Source organism: Atractosteus spatula, chromosome 11 (genome assembly GCF_055471065.1).
Source record: "Atractosteus spatula isolate fAtrSpa1 chromosome 11, fAtrSpa1.hap1, whole genome shotgun sequence".
Classification (NCBI taxonomy): Eukaryota; Metazoa; Chordata; class Actinopteri; order Semionotiformes; family Lepisosteidae; genus Atractosteus; species Atractosteus spatula.
In genome coordinates this window covers 33,397,148-33,412,852 of record NC_142716.1, presented here as the reverse complement: position 1 = coordinate 33,412,852, position 15,705 = coordinate 33,397,148, and the positions used below count along the sequence as shown (strand labels likewise).

The window sequence follows — 15,705 nt, the reverse complement described above, 5'->3', positions numbered from 1 at the left end:
CAGACGTTCAATAAATAAAATCCCCAAAGCCAGGTCCCTAATCCAGCAGGTCTAATGTGGAAAAAGAGTTAGTGAGGTGCAAATGGCAGCGAATATAAAAGAAAACACATTCAGACAGCTAAGACTTTTCAGCTGGTAAACTCACTATGAAAAGCACCTGAATAGTCAAATTAATTAAATTCGAAATACCGAGGTATTATAATAATGCAACAGAAACATTTGGGACTCTTCACTGTCATACACCACTCTTAAAGTATTTAATTACTGAACTGAAGTTGATCAGTTTCAGTTACATTTCTGACATGAAAAAATGTGTATGATGGACTAAAAGAAATACAGTTTCCCAGAGCTGCATTTTATTATTGTGAAGATTAAGCGGTTTGTCAGTCTTTAGCCAGAGAATGTACTAGCAATATTGAGAACAGGAAATTCCAGGCGGTTTTTTTATCCTGTCTGATAGTAAACAAGGTTTAAAACAAATGGGACAGAAGATGGAGGCCTGAAATAGGCCAGTACGCACTGCTAACCAACATACATAAAAGAGCAATAAAATATTGACTACACTTAAAATGTAGTGACCAGAATTCCTACCACCATGAGGCCTTACTGATCCAAGTGCCGAGCTGATCCCTCAGCCAACTGGTCCTGCAGCTCACTGACATCAACCAGCTTCAGGACGGCACAACTAAAACTGCACAAATCAAAGTCAACCAATCACAGCACAAGCCAGACAACACTGCCTCACACACTGGGATGCACACACACAAACACAAATTAGAAAGCTACGATGCCCTAAAAAGACAACAGACTAAAAAGACACACTAGCTGAGTATCTAAGCAGGCTAGGGAATTGCAAGGAGAAACGGTTTCTGATGAAGTATGAGCTCAGTGACCACAGCCTGGCCGTAGAAACTGGGCAACACAGGCAGACCTGGCTGCCTAGGAATGGCAGGCAGTGCACCCACTGCCAGGAAGTGGAAACAGAGACAGAGATGCACTTTCTGCTGCAGTGCAAGAATGCAAGAACTAAATTAGGATCAAACATTCTTCACTAAAATAACCAATCTAATGCTAGAATTCCACCTCCTACCAGAATCAGAACAGCTTTTCTAATTCTACTGGGCAGGGGGGAAATTCAGTAGAGCTGCAGCCCAGGATGTGTCCCAAATTCAGAGGGACAGACAATGAGCTTCTGAAATATTTTTTTTGTAAATACCAAAAAACAATCTGTATTTATTATAAATATCTTTACTAATTTTTTACTAATTGCTATTGCTTTGGCCAAAAGTGTTTTTGGAATTTGAGTGCACTATGGGATATATTTTAATATTCAGAAGTCAGTATGCTAAATAGCTATCAAACTATCTGTCTGGAAGGCTGACTGCTCATTGAAAGAACCATTTGAAAGAGACACAGATGTTCTGAATAAGTAATTAGCAATCACAGGGAGTGCAACTCCACATAAGGGAGAGGAACTGGTGTGATTGGGTCATCTCTGGGCTAATTGTGAAGCCTATAAGAGAAGTCAGGAAGAAAAGGAAGACAGTTTATATCTGAACTTGGATAGCAGAGGGTGAATATCTGTTTTACTGCTGACAAACCTGTTGCTGCAGCTGTGTTCGGGGTGCAAGTTTCGATTAAAGAGCGGTGTCTCTGGCCAAACAGGATCAGCTGGTGGAGATAGTTATAGAGGAAATTAGTGGTTATTAATCAAGATCTGGTGCTTGGTGACATATGAGATAATTGTGTAGTGCATAGTGTGAAGATGAACATTGGAGCATTAAATTAATCGAGTTTCCCATTGTAAAGGGGGAATAGTGAGTAATAAAATGAAAACTTTTTTAAATGTTAAGACAGATTCAATGCACCAGTGTCTCTGAGTAAAAGTGACAATGTAGTGAATATTGCAAATGGGTGACATGTAGTAATTGAGCAGAACTCTCCTGCGCCTGTCGATTTAGGAATGACTATTGTAGAGTCAAGCTGAAGAGAAATTGTAGTGAATAGAAACAAGTGAAGATAAACTGAAAGATAACTGGCCAGTCTTTCCCAAAAGGGGAAAGGGGACCACTGTCAGAACTAGAATCCTGTAGGGGATTCTAAGACAAAGACAGACCGCTCAAACACGGAAATTAATAGTGACACGCTGACAGTATTTTTAATTTGATTCCTAGTGTGCTGGTGTTGCCATTATCACAGTTTTAGAATTTGGTTAGCCATAATGAGTGATAAGATCATAAAGCATACCATTCATGATGGCTTTATCAGTTCCACTATGACTATATTATAATTGTTTTACCACATGTTTTGTATTTCTAATGCAAGTAATTAATCATTCAGGCTAGTTTAGGGCTCTTGGTTTATGCTCAGGTACAGTATGAGGATTGCAAGTAAGAATCGGGACAGTACTGTCAGCTGCTTCTTTCGAGAGATTTGTTTGTGTGAAATCTTTTGTGCACACTCCATAGTGGTTCAAACACTCAAAACTCGGCATCCAACTTGTTCTGAGATTTTATTATAAGGACCCAAGCAGGTCATGTAGAGGTCATGAAATGACTATTAAATCACATGTGTTGCTTAGGGGTTTCATTAAGTCAATTTTAAATTACATTCATCTGGAGATGTGCCACAATATTTGGATGTCCCTTAGCTTAGAATAACCTTGTGCAAAATGTCTGCCTGTCTCTTCACAACAGACAGTTGTGTTTCCTATGATTCCCACAGAAATCTCCAATGTCCCTTGGGTCTCTACTGCACGTCTCCTCATGTCAACTAGAATGCAGAGAATGATTGCAGCTCCTGCTCTCTCCTAAACCTCAGCTTTAAATCAACATCTGTGTTGATCTCTTTGTCCAGTTTTCAAGGAAATATCTATTTCTGCACATTTAAAGTACTTGGGGGGGGGTCACACATTAAGTGTAGAATATAAATATAATTTAGGTTAAGAAATTTAAGTATTTTCCATTTAAAACAATATATCATGTTCACTTAAAGTGACTCATTTTCAGTATATTGTGTAAGTTGGTACCACAGTGCTTAACATGGAGAAGATGTGCCTAGAAAAATCTGCATGGATGAAATGATGGACCTTATAGTGGGGTGGGGTCAGGTCTGGCAAATAATTTCTCTAAAAATAGAAATTGTGGCCCCATGAAAGCCAGTCTGTGTACTAATCTGCACAGACTAGTGTCTCCTGACACCAACCAGCACTGTCAGCAAGGCTTTGACCTCTGACCCTTGTGCAAGAGCGGGGCGCCAGCTCGTGTGACCTCAGCCCACGGACACCGGGGTGGGCTCTGACCAGAATACAATCAAAAACAAATATCAGGGAAAGTTGCACACCCAAAATTTGTTTACCTACTTTGCTGCTTGACTTATCAAAATAAGCCCTGAGCTCTCACAAACAAAAGATGATTCCCCTCCATCTTTCTGTAATGTCAGAGACACTTCACAGTAAACAAGCCCACCAGCTGTCAGGACAGATTGTTCTCCAGCAGCCCTAGATTAAACATCCACACTCTTGTTTGAAAAAAACACCTTTTAATTTAATTTGGTTTCAGCAACGAGTGGCGCACTGAACAAGAGCTTGAATGTGAATGACATACACCAGTGAAGGCTTTTTTGTACAGCATTTTTGTTTACCAGGACTTCCATTCTGTATGAAGCATTCACAAACTAACACATACCTTAGAAATAAGAACAAAACTACAGAAAAATATTGGAGTGTGAGACGGGGGGAAAATATTGAAGTTTGTGCTGTTCTTTGACAGGAATATACAGTGTTGGTGTGTCTTAGAAAGGATCCTACTTCAAAGCATTAAGGCATTTTTCACAGTTCAGGAGTAAAAGATGAATCACAAACATTTAAAGTTACTCTAGCTAGGCTAATTACAGGATAGTGTAAGCTGCTGTTTTTTATTGTGAACAAGTAATATGTGGGCTGATCATAACAGAACCACAATAACTGAATAAGTGAAATAATTTGTCTGAGATTAGTAGGCAGTACACCTGCACTTACCTTTCTCCATGCCCGTCAGTGCTGATGGGAGTCCTTACATGTCTTTTGAGTAAAACACCAATAAAAGTACCAATATTGTACAATTGCCTCAGTCAGAGGAGATAAAAATAACTCAAATTACAAGACTTAAGAGCTACTAAATAAAATTCAAGATGTGATCCTCAGTAAAGATTCATTAGTTCCAACTTTATTTATGCCATGGCTACGACCCTTTGTACAGCATCTTTACCAAAAGCAACATCTCAAGGTAAGTTTTGGTAGAGGGATGGCCTGACTCACTAGTTTAAATATGGTATACAGTAATATCAATGCATTGGTCTGTAGGTTCCCAGCCCATGCTCCTGGCCAGTCCGGACAAAGTGCATTAGTTGACATCATAAAAACGTTAGCCATACTTAACGAGTTTCAATTGCTGATAGTTAAGATTGATGACATCAAACGACAACACGTTTCAACAAACCACCAGTCTTTTCCAGAACTGGCAGTCTCGCATTTATGCAGCGTTTGTCTTCTCTTTAGAAAACATATGAGCTTGCATACTGGCCCTTACTCTAGTTAAGGCCTTTCAGTATCTCCTCTATCTGCAAACACCCTTCCTTCTAACATTCTCAGATACACAAGCCACTGTAACCGATTCAAGCTGAAACAACACAGATACCAAAAAATGACAAGGCAAAGAGCTTCAAGCTGATTTCAGGCGACTGGAACTTTTAACTTTAATATATTTAACAAACTTAAAACCTCCTACAGTATGTCACAAGTTGTGTCTTTTGGCACAGTGGGTTTGGCAGTTATTATTTATTTAGGTACTATATGTTGGATACGGGGAAGAGTATAAATCAGTTCTCAGAGTAAACAGAGATACAGATTTGGCATAAACCTGCTTGCGTGAGGCAACAACTGCCTGGCCACATGGATAAGGCTATCACTACTCACTACCAAAGAGCCAAAGAGCTGCTACAGAGGCTGGCAGGGAGGGATGCTAACCAACAAACATTCGGAAACGAGCATCTGTTACCCCTATTTATACTTCATTTAGTGTGGCCTCTGAAATTCAGGTCGAACCTCCAATAATTAAACATTGGCACCAACTCTAGCCTTCCTAAAGTTATTCGACAGTTAACAGAAAGTCTTTGGACGAATGTACTTTAAGAATGCAGGGCACCAGAATGCACCACTGGGATGTGTGTTAAAGATGGCAGCTTAAATAAATATGATTTGTTTATCATTTTCAGCATAATTCTCACACAGGCAACGGCAGATGAACTTGTAAGTTACAGTAGCATCAGAACCTGCTGGAGAATATTCCTAGCCTCAGAAGGGATTCCTCATACATGGGAAGACTGAACATCCACATTTTGTTATACGAGACCATGCAGTTGAGCTCAGATGATTCTGTTTAACTCATGTCATGGTGTAGGTGATTTAAAAGGAAAATATCTAAAACTGTTCTGCTGACATTTCAGAATGCCACGATCAGTTTGACAAGACATAGGGAAAAGCAGCTAAGACATAGTGGCTCAATGTGCCAGCTTGTGTTTATATAAAAAGAGGATTCATAAAGCTGTAACTGACTCAGTCTGGTGGTTTGAGCAAACAGACCGCATTTAAAAACCCTTGCTATCTCCATATAGAATTTTACTTCAGCATACAATACACGCACTCAGCTAAAGATCCTTACAATGCGGTGTACATTACTGAAACACTGGGGATAAAAGGAGAGAAAACCAGTCAAACGTTTCTATATGGAGAATGCCCTTTGCGTATAGAATTGCACTCTACTGGCTGAGATGCCTACTGGTCTGAAAGTGAATTTTAAGTGGCTCACTACGTGTGTGACAAGCCTGTCTTGACAGTGTAGTTAAGAGGTGCTGATGAAAGAGAAAGGTTGCCAAGGGAAATCTCTCAAATTAGCACAACTTTATTGCGGGCAGCAGGATATCCAGATTTTGTTACCGCACAGCAGCTCCAGGCAGCCCTGAAACAACATGCCAGGATGTGTGACTGGAGGGGCAGAGCACGCTCTTGAGAGTAGCTGGAGCTGCATGCTTACGAACTGCAATGGATTACTGTCATTACTGGGGTCTCTCCTTCCCCTTTCACTGTAAATCCTTACTCCAACACTTCAGCAATTAATTAAGTAATCTTTGACTGCAATTAAGCCATTAGCAGTGTGATTCTCAAGACTTTTTGCTCCTGCCCCTTTTTAAGCAGCTGAAAAATAATTATTCCAGTATTGGGCAACTGAGGCATGAAAGCGTAGTGGAATTTTTAACTGCAGGTACAGTACATGAAGAAACAATTCCACTGGGGAAAAGACACTTGTCCTGTTAGAATTACTAAGTAACTAATGTACAGGAGATGAGGTCTGTTAGGGTCCTTTGTGGTCACCAGTGTGAAAAAAACAGTCTTTAGAAGAGAAAAAGACTCATGAAGAGACCGGCATCATGGTTTGTCACACACTGTGACAGCCAGGCAAGACAAGGAGCTGAGTGGGACTGAGGCTGCTGTTGGTTCTATGCACAGCTTGAGCTTAAATGTGATGTGTTCATTTGCACAATGGGTCTAATTAGGATGTATTAATCTAAATTTAATTTAACATATCTAAAAACCTAATTTGCAAAATAACAATATAGTTAAAGAGCATAATGTCTTTAAACATGAAAAATTCATTAGCTTGTTCTCTACTGCAGGCCCCTCTTCAGTGCTTTGGGCTTATGTGGGAGGGACTGCTTAGACAGGCTCTTATGATACTGACAGCTCAGTGTGAAGTTGATGTTTAAACAATAGTGCCTCATAGATGTGTGAATTTAGTGACCCTGTCACAATGCTCTCCTGAAATCATGAATAGCCTGGACGTCATGTTAACACTCTCTCCAACAGAACTGCAGTCAAGCTCTGATCAGCGGGAGTCTACTCCCACTGAGGAATTTCTCATGAGGACAGAAGATTATACAACGCTGTATTACAAATTCATTAGATCAGGGATTCCATTCCATTTCAGGACTTCAATCAAGCAAGTATTTTATTTACTTAATGTACTATGACTGTGCTGTTGAAGATCGCCTATAAATAAGGAGCCTGACTTGCAAAGGAATGTAATGAAAGTGCCAAGGTTGCCAACTCCTACATTACACCACTGGCTTTAAATTGAGCCGTTTTCCTGTAGTTGACATCACTTAAACAACTTCTAAAGACCTCTTGTTTCAAACTCTATATCACCCTACAACCCCAGAAAATGAAATGTCTTGATGTTATGTCATCGGTAAGCAAACTATTTTGGCTGTGACAGAATCTCGGGTTACTGACTGAGTAGGAACCGTATTGTATACCAAGTATGAGATAATGTCATGTAGCCAATCAGCTTGCTGACAGATGTGTGATGGATTCCTTCACACAGACCGCCCTGACAGCACTGCTGTGCCTCAAAACAAAACCTCCATGTACCCAAAGGCTGATTTCTGATCCTGAAAGCTATACTTTGTCACGCAAAAGTCAGGCATTTTGCTTTGTTTTACACTTTTCACTTAATGGCTTTCCTTCTTTATGCAATATCACAATTCAGTGGTACATTTTAGACATTTTGTTTTAAGTTGCTGGCTACTCATACATGATTTTCCCTGAGCTGTTGTGATCAAGAAGTTGAAGGTCAATATGAGGTAAAGATTGCTAGTTGAAAACCTAACTACGTTTTCTCACCTAACTAAGCTGTATTCATAACAAAAGTTGTTATACATGCAGAAAACAACAGAGGGAGCTTTTGTATATACAGTATTTCTATATTAAATGTTACAATTATGTAGCTCTTTCTTTGATATTGTATTACTTTGGGCTGTAAGATCTTTGTTCTTTTAATTCTGATCACGGTCAATACCAATGCAAAGCACTGCCTAACTATTATGCCCACAGAGTTTCCTCTTCTTCACTTTCCCCTGCTGCAGGACTCTCCTCACTAGGGCACCCGCAATGTCTTTATTAGCGTTTTTCTACTCCTTAACAGTCCCTGTCAGTGCCTCCACTTCCGGACCAAGTCTTTAATTTCACCTGTCTTTTCCCCCCGCTGGTTTCTTTTTCCGAAAGGAAGGAAACCCACCAACATAAACACGAAACGCCGTTATAAACCACCCGAAGTGCTCGAACGCATCTGTGTCCCCTGAACTTGAGATTTATATCTAGGGGAAACTAGTATAGTCCACTGAGGCTCATTCACGGGCTGAAGGGAGATCGGCCCATTTCCCTTCACGGCGCTCCGGCCGTCCTACCTGGGAGAAATTGAGGCCGTTGAGAGGGTGGCACTGCTCCTCTACTTTCTCCACGGCGCCCGTCCTCTTGCGCAGCCGCTCCGCCTCCTGGGCCAGGTAGAGATCCAGCACGGGCACCCCGCGGGAGCGCACGTCCGACTCGGTCAGCGAGTTCACCATCAGCATCACCCACACCGGCCGCTTGCGCTCCCAGTTCCCGGCGATGGCGTTGAAGAGGTAGTCGGCGTAGAGCCCCTTCCCGCGCTGGTCGGGGGTCACCCAGTGGGCCATCATGTGCTTGACGTAGTCCAGGTGCCGCTTGAGCCGGCGGTAGAGGTCGCGGGGCAGCAGCGTCTGGAGGTTCTCGCCCTGGGGCAGCAGCTGGCAGCTGGTGAGGGCGGAGATGGTGTAGGGGTCGGTGAGGTCGAGCTCGAAGAACACGTTGCTGCTCTGCTGGAAAGCCGCCTTGGAGTTCTCCGGGATGAAGTCCCAGACGCGGGTGTAAGGCACGTGGATCGTCCCGAAAAGGAAGGAAGGGGGATCTCTCTTGATTTTCCAGAGGAACGAGTTCATGTCGCCTTCCTGAAAGGAAAAAAGACCGGAATTTGGAGGGCAGCTAAATCACAAGAACATACAGCAACTGCAGACAACAGAGCATTTGGCTGTCCTCTAACCTGCGTGGTTTGAAGGGTGACCACCTGGAAATATGAAGATGGAAGTCTGGACTCTCTGTGACAACCTTAAGAACTGTGGAGGGGTATTAGCACAATGAACTCTGGGCAACAATTATTTAATTACCCTTATTTATACAACTGAGAGCAGACAGTTACTAGTATTTCCAAACTCCAAGAAGATACAGACTATTCCTGCCTTTTCAATAGTTTGGTCAAATTCTAATTGCTGTATTTGCTGCACTAATAGGGGGGAAAGAGTGTCCAGTGCAATATTACAATTTGGTCCCCCTTACAGACTTCTGTTTATCATCACCATTAAGTGAAAGTAACAGAAGAATGTATTTTTCTTTGGGGTGAATAATAACGGAAAAACAAATAACATTTGCTTTGAAAAAATTCCTTACTATATTCAATCCATGGCTTATTTGATTCCTTATACTCCATGTTTTGTCAAGTACGTTTTCTGTGCTTAGATTTCTTCTTCACCTTTACAGCTTTTCAAACAAAAATGCCCACTAAGAAACCTTTCCAAAAGGGACCAGAAAACAAGGCCTGCCAGAAAATAGAAATCTTTTGCCATAATGGTTTATCACTCGAACTAATGCAATTTGTTTCACATGTACCCATCCTGGAAGAGAATCGCCATTCTGGGTGTCTGTCTTGAACATTGAATTATTCCAATAAAGTATTATGAAATATGAGAGAAGCATTAACGAAACCAAGCAGAACATACACAGTAAGCAATACAAAACAGATGAAAACATAGAAAGGATACAAAAATAGAAAGGGCAGCAAAATCTGTAGAAGCAGCAAAGTAAATTCAATAAATGACATATTTTAGATACAGTAAGTGCAGACAGAAAAAATGCAAATTATAGGAAACACAAAAGAGATTAATAGGTACTCATTTTGACATAATTTTTCTTCCAGACAACATTACAAAGACAAATGAACAAAATGTAAGGATATGTATTTGAAAGCAGTAAATTTCAGTCATATATAATTCAATTAAAATTTTACACTGCATTATAAATACCTCATTAATATTGAGGTATTCAGTTTTAGTTACAATTCCACAAAAATGATATTACACCCTTAAAAAGAGTATAAGGGTATAAGTATAAGATGCAAGTGTGAAATCCTTAGGGAAAAGAAAGTTAATTCATTCTTTTACACTCAGTTTGCAAAAAAAAAGAACACAGGATCACAATTGGAAACTAAAATGGAATTTCTTTAGAACAGATACAAGGAAATATCCCTTACACAAAGTTAACTTGAACTAGATTTCCAGCCAGGAGTTTCAGGCACAAAAACTGGGTGTCTTCAATAAGTAGCTAGATAAAATTTTTGATTCACTTACTGTAGCTACAGTATAGAGCTAATAGGGCTGAATTTTCTAGTTTTCTTACATAGAATATGGTCACCACATGACAAATAAGATACTCAGGAGTACATACTGTAGAATAGCGGCTATGCACACTGTATATTCACAGGCTTAAAGTACAGTCTTACACCCATTGATGGATTTTGTCTTGGAAAAGCAAAGGTTACAAAGGACATGATTCTAACATTTTAAATTTTCAAAAGCAGGGACAAAGTCAATCCTTCATGGACTTAAAGATTAGCGTGAAAAATAAATCATTGAACATAAATAGAAACTAACGAAAAGTATTTTTAATACTGAGAAGGAACTTAGATGATGGGTTGTGAGAATATGGAACAAGTTACTGAAGTGAGACAAGAGATGCTGAAGTGAGACAGCTGGCTGAGATCCTCAGATCAATACTGTAGCTGCTAGCTTTGGCTCTAAACTTGTAAGATGGACAGAATGTTTTTTCCTTTTTACAGTTCTTCCATGTTTGTTTAAAATAAAAAGGCCTATTTCAAAAGAAGACATTTCATTGTTATAACCTGCCGAAATTGTTACCTTGATAAAGGTAAACAAAGTACGCATCACATAGTCACCTGCACATCCAAGCATAGTATTACGTTTGCTTTTGAAATTGGTATACAGTAGCTGCTTGGATCGCATGCAGTAGTGCCATAAATTGTTGAAACTGCCTTACAATGAAAGGAATATTTCCATATCAACAAAACATTACGAAAAAATGATATACAGTGTAAAAGGAATAGTCATGAAATATGACGTACACTCCTACGTAATACTACAGTATGTGTTCTGAGTGACTTCATATGGTTTCTGACTCGATTGCAATTTGGTAACTGACACCCTCAGAAAAAGTCTACAGTATGTCATTTATTTTTTCAGTAATTGTAATAGCATTACGTTTCCAAGCTAATATCACAAACCTAAAAGCTGATAACACACGAACTTTTTTTTGCGTATGAAGTCGCGATATCTACTACTGCTTTGCAATTGAGTCGGTCATCTGGGTTGTGACACAAACGGGACACTGACGGAGCTGTCCGTTTTGGCAGGGAAAGACTAACGGTACCACGTCAGTGAAAACAGTTATACAATACGTATAACTACGTATACCAACGTCCTGTCCCTGAAATATATCCTCGAAAAAATAACGTTCCGTGTTATACTTTTGTATAACAAAATACATCGATAATGTACCTATAGGAAACTAATTTTTCTTCCTTTATAATTTAAGTGTAAGTTTAGTCAATCAGTTTAAGGATATTTAAAATTAGAATAGATTAGAGAGAGAGTATAGAACATTCTTATAGAATCTGCTGTAGAATACAATGTTAAGATATACTCTGGTTGTACAAAGGGCAACATACTGTACTGCATTCTGTAGCATTGAGCAGGACAGCCTCATTGTTATTGGCTTTATATTCACTGAAGAGTGGACTGACCTACTCGGTATGAGTAAACACGATATTTAATCATTTAATCAAGAAAAAGGTCCCAACTTTCAAGGGTAAAAGTGTTTATTTTTTAATAAAACGGTTGGTAAACGATGCTGGCAAAAAAAAACCCGAGTAGATGGGTTTTTCAAAACTTGGACATAGTACAAAGTCTATAAAGAGCACTTTAATCGTAAAAGCTGATTTCAAATGGTCCTGTTTTAAATAGTTTATATCCAATTCAGAGACCGATCCAACAGATGATCAACAATACTCGGCATAATACTCCAAAGAACAATGAGAACTGATATTTCCACATGTGCAAAACAGAACATGAAGCATTTCGCTTTCGTACTGTACTTCTGTTAGCTGGGGATTGTGACAATTCAACAATTTGAATTGTACTGAACTGTACTGTAGCTACAGTTCAGAAGAGAAGCAAGTGGATAAGGACATTAAGACATTTTTACAATAAGCACCGAATGTAAAGAAAAAAGTCCATTCTAAGATTTTAGGGCTGATATGCAGTTATGTCACTAAAACACCTGATATGTTTATATTCCGTGGGTTAAATCAGTTTCTAGGTCGCTAAATAAAAATTGAAAAATGGAATTTAAAGATGGAAGTATTAATTGTTAAGAGGTGCAGCATCGTGTCGTCTACAAAGAAACTGGTACAGTTACAATACGGATCATTTCGGTTGTGTGGCCTTAATCAGGTCTGAGACACCTGAAAAGGATGTCTGTTCTACGCTTTGTGTGGAATTAACCTGCACTTTTTTCACTGGATGTTCTGGGTGTGATTTAAACTGCTGAAATTAACTGACGTGAGGCAATAAACCCAGAAATAGCCCGCACCATAGTCATGCTGTAGGCCTGACGTGCAGAAGAGAATTTCTTGTAGGACGATCGACGCAGAGAGCATCGTTCAAGTTTCGGCACTCACTCCCACCTTTGTTTTGCATTTCTTCTCGAAATTAGTTTTGCAGTTTTGCCCTAAATTAAATTTTGCTATCTAATTCGTCTGCAAATCTGAACAAGTTGTGTTCTGTTTGTACGTCTTCATGAATAAGCATTTAAAGTGGATATGACAGAATCCCGTTTTCTTATGCTAAACTAAAAATACTGAAGACATACAGTATATGAACAGCCCCTGTGTAGGTTATTACAACATTACTACAACTATAGTTCAGTCGTAGATGGAGTTAACTTTAGCAGCTTATGTTGTACTTTTCTGTTTCCGAAATTGATACACCCTTAATACAAAACAAGGTAACAAAAATCGATAAACAAACACGCTATGAGTCTAATGTACTGTATAATAAATGCACTTAAAGTACTTTTGTTTTCGTTTTAACAAAAGTGTTGTAATCAGTGTTTAAACAAATGCTTCTTTCAATACATTTGCTCGTGGTTTTGAGTTTGTAAATTTCTGACACTCTATTAAAAAGACTGATCTGAAGTTCATTTAGTATCTGCCTATAGGGTAAAATACTGCAAGCCTGGCAGTGTAGCTGTAATTGGTCGTGCACTTCTAGTTTAAATTTTCGACGTTTCGTAAATGTTGTCATAAGAAAAGTTCAAGTGTGCGTCAAAATCGGGCAAAACAATCTCTTCCTCTGGGGTCGAAATTACGGTTTGTCACTATTAAAGAAGGAATTCTAACTGGAGCCGCAAGCAAGCATGGATGTAAGCACGGTAAAATAAAATGTGCGTAAATAAAGCATATCTGTGTTAAACAAATTAATACAAAAAACAAAATAAACAATAAACAAAAAAAAATGTAATTCCCGATTTAATTTCGTAATTTCCCTTGTACTGTGACCGCAGTGGACATTAGCAGCTTCTACAATTATTGGTGATCAATCGAAAGTTAGTAAGAAGCACTTGTGTAATGAAGAACTCAGCATTTAATTTCTTATTATCAGCAATGCAGTTTTTGAGGAGGTTATTATAAGTATTAATTACTCAATTAATCAGCCACCAACGCTCAGTCTCAGATCTTCAAAACGTTCTTATAAAACTTTGACAGATAACGGCCCGTATTTTACTGTAACAGTTATTGATACTCTTAGATCATCTAATAACTAAGAAAATAGTCAAAATAATGTTTTTTTTCACGTTGTAGGTTTGTTAAACTCTTGCTATAGTGAAATTGTGCTTACGTCTTGAAAACGGCGGTGAAAACTAGACAATTTTAACTTAAACTCATGACACAGCGATATTTCCTGACTGAATAATGTATCTAGTTAACAAAAATACATAATTCTGTTCTTGACAGTTATTTTCAATTTAAATTATTGTTGTTCCTGTCTGTGCCCCCAGATTTTTCCAACACATTGTCAGTTTAAGGCAATTCCAATTCAGAATGCCAAAGGTTTCCTTTCATAATAATTTTAACAGGTCAGTAAAAAATGTAAAGTGGTCGGCGACCACTGCTGTGGGATTTGCCCAATTTGTCTTTTTTTTCCCCAAATCAAAAACGATTTGTTTTAGAAAGACGTGCTTCTATGAAAACTTTGTTGAGAGGCGCACAACGTGTATTTTTTTTTTAAATACGTTCTCCCCCGTGAGATGGGAATACAGCGCAAGGCAGGCTGTCTCGTCAGAAATCAAGTGTGGCTGCCTCAGCACTGGTCCGGCAGTGAGCATCAGGTCCGACAGGTAACTTACCGACTTGGGCGCCTGGCAATGCCCTGTCCCACTCTGGGCTGCTCTGGAGGAGACACACCGCAGGAGCGCATTCACGAGAACCCAGCACAATCCAGGGTGAAAACGCATCTTTACTTCTGAAAGTGCGAAAGGTATCGGCCGCCTCAGAGTGTGCGCTGCCTTTTCTTGTCTTTTTATTAATAGTTGAACCCTTATATAAGGTTATATAATAAACAACTAAAATACGGTCCACACTGCACCTCGCCTTACGTTGCCTGGACAGAAGCGAACAAGTCTGCCCGAATTTCCGCCATGCTCCCGTTTGCTTCGGTTCCCCCTAACCCTGCCGAGTGAAGCTGAATGAAGTTGTGCTTTACTGTTTACCGGAGGAGGAGGTAGGAAGGTTTTTTTTTTCTTTTTAAAGATACAAGGAAAGAAGGCGAAATAATTCCTTTCAGGAACTCGTGGGTTAAGGATTGGGTTCTGTTGATTTCACGTTTGATTTTGGGCAACACGGGAGGCGGGGATGAACCCAGTTTGTCAATTTGTCTGAATGCAAAACTTTAGAAAATCCATTAAAACTTAAAAAATGTAAACACATAACACACCGGCCACTAGAGGGCGCGGTGACTCACAATGTAGGCTTTGATGGTCCTTTTTAACGATTTAATCTGTCGACTCGAACAATTCAATAGATACGTTATTAATTTACTTTTGATTAAAGAGGTCTCATTTTCAAATCCTTAGAAACAATCATTTCAGTATGTAACTTAAGTATGAGATAACAGGTTTTATTGAAAACATCGGTTGATTTTAGTAATTACCAATTGATTCATGAGCCATGATTTCTATTTCAAACTCTTGAATGTCATTTTTTCTTGTTAAGTTTTTGTCATCATAATGAAAAGTTATATTTTGCTAGGATTTTAAATCTTTCAGCGTGATACGTTTATTCTCTTATAATACTCATCATTACAATCATGTGGCATTGCTTTAACAGCCAGTCCAGGCTTAGTCAAGAATTCTCTGCTCTTTACAGTATTTCAAGAGAATGCAAAACATTGAGTTATTTAATCCTGGACTGCCAGGAATTTTTCTACTATACCCAGTAGAGAAACAACCCTGTTTACCTCTGTATATTTATACCTACAAAAATATTGTTTAAAGACACTGATAATTCAGCATGCTGCAGGGCCATGTGTTTTTCTGACAAAAAGAGAAAACATAGGTTCAAGTAAGTGTGGAACTCAGTATCCTTTGTCATGAATGTGAACACTAGACAGCATAACCACAGCAGAACA

At 39.2% G+C, this 15,705-nt stretch overlaps 1 protein-coding gene across 1 annotated transcript in view; it reads right to left on the bottom strand.

The window, feature by feature from the left end:
• trabd2b (TraB domain containing 2B) overlaps nucleotides 1–14,782 on the bottom strand; it is a 93,199-nt gene extending 78,417 nt beyond the window's left edge. The window contains exons 1-2 of the mRNA XM_088927909.1: nucleotides 14,426–14,782; nucleotides 8,281–8,841 (exon numbers count right to left, since the gene is read on the bottom strand). Coding sequence (XP_088784035.1) covers nucleotides 8,281–8,841; nucleotides 14,426–14,533 — 669 coding nt within the window. The 5' untranslated portion in view covers nucleotides 14,534–14,782. The remainder of the gene's footprint in view (nucleotides 1–8,280; nucleotides 8,842–14,425) is intronic.
• Nucleotides 14,783–15,705: the final 923 nt, after the last annotated feature.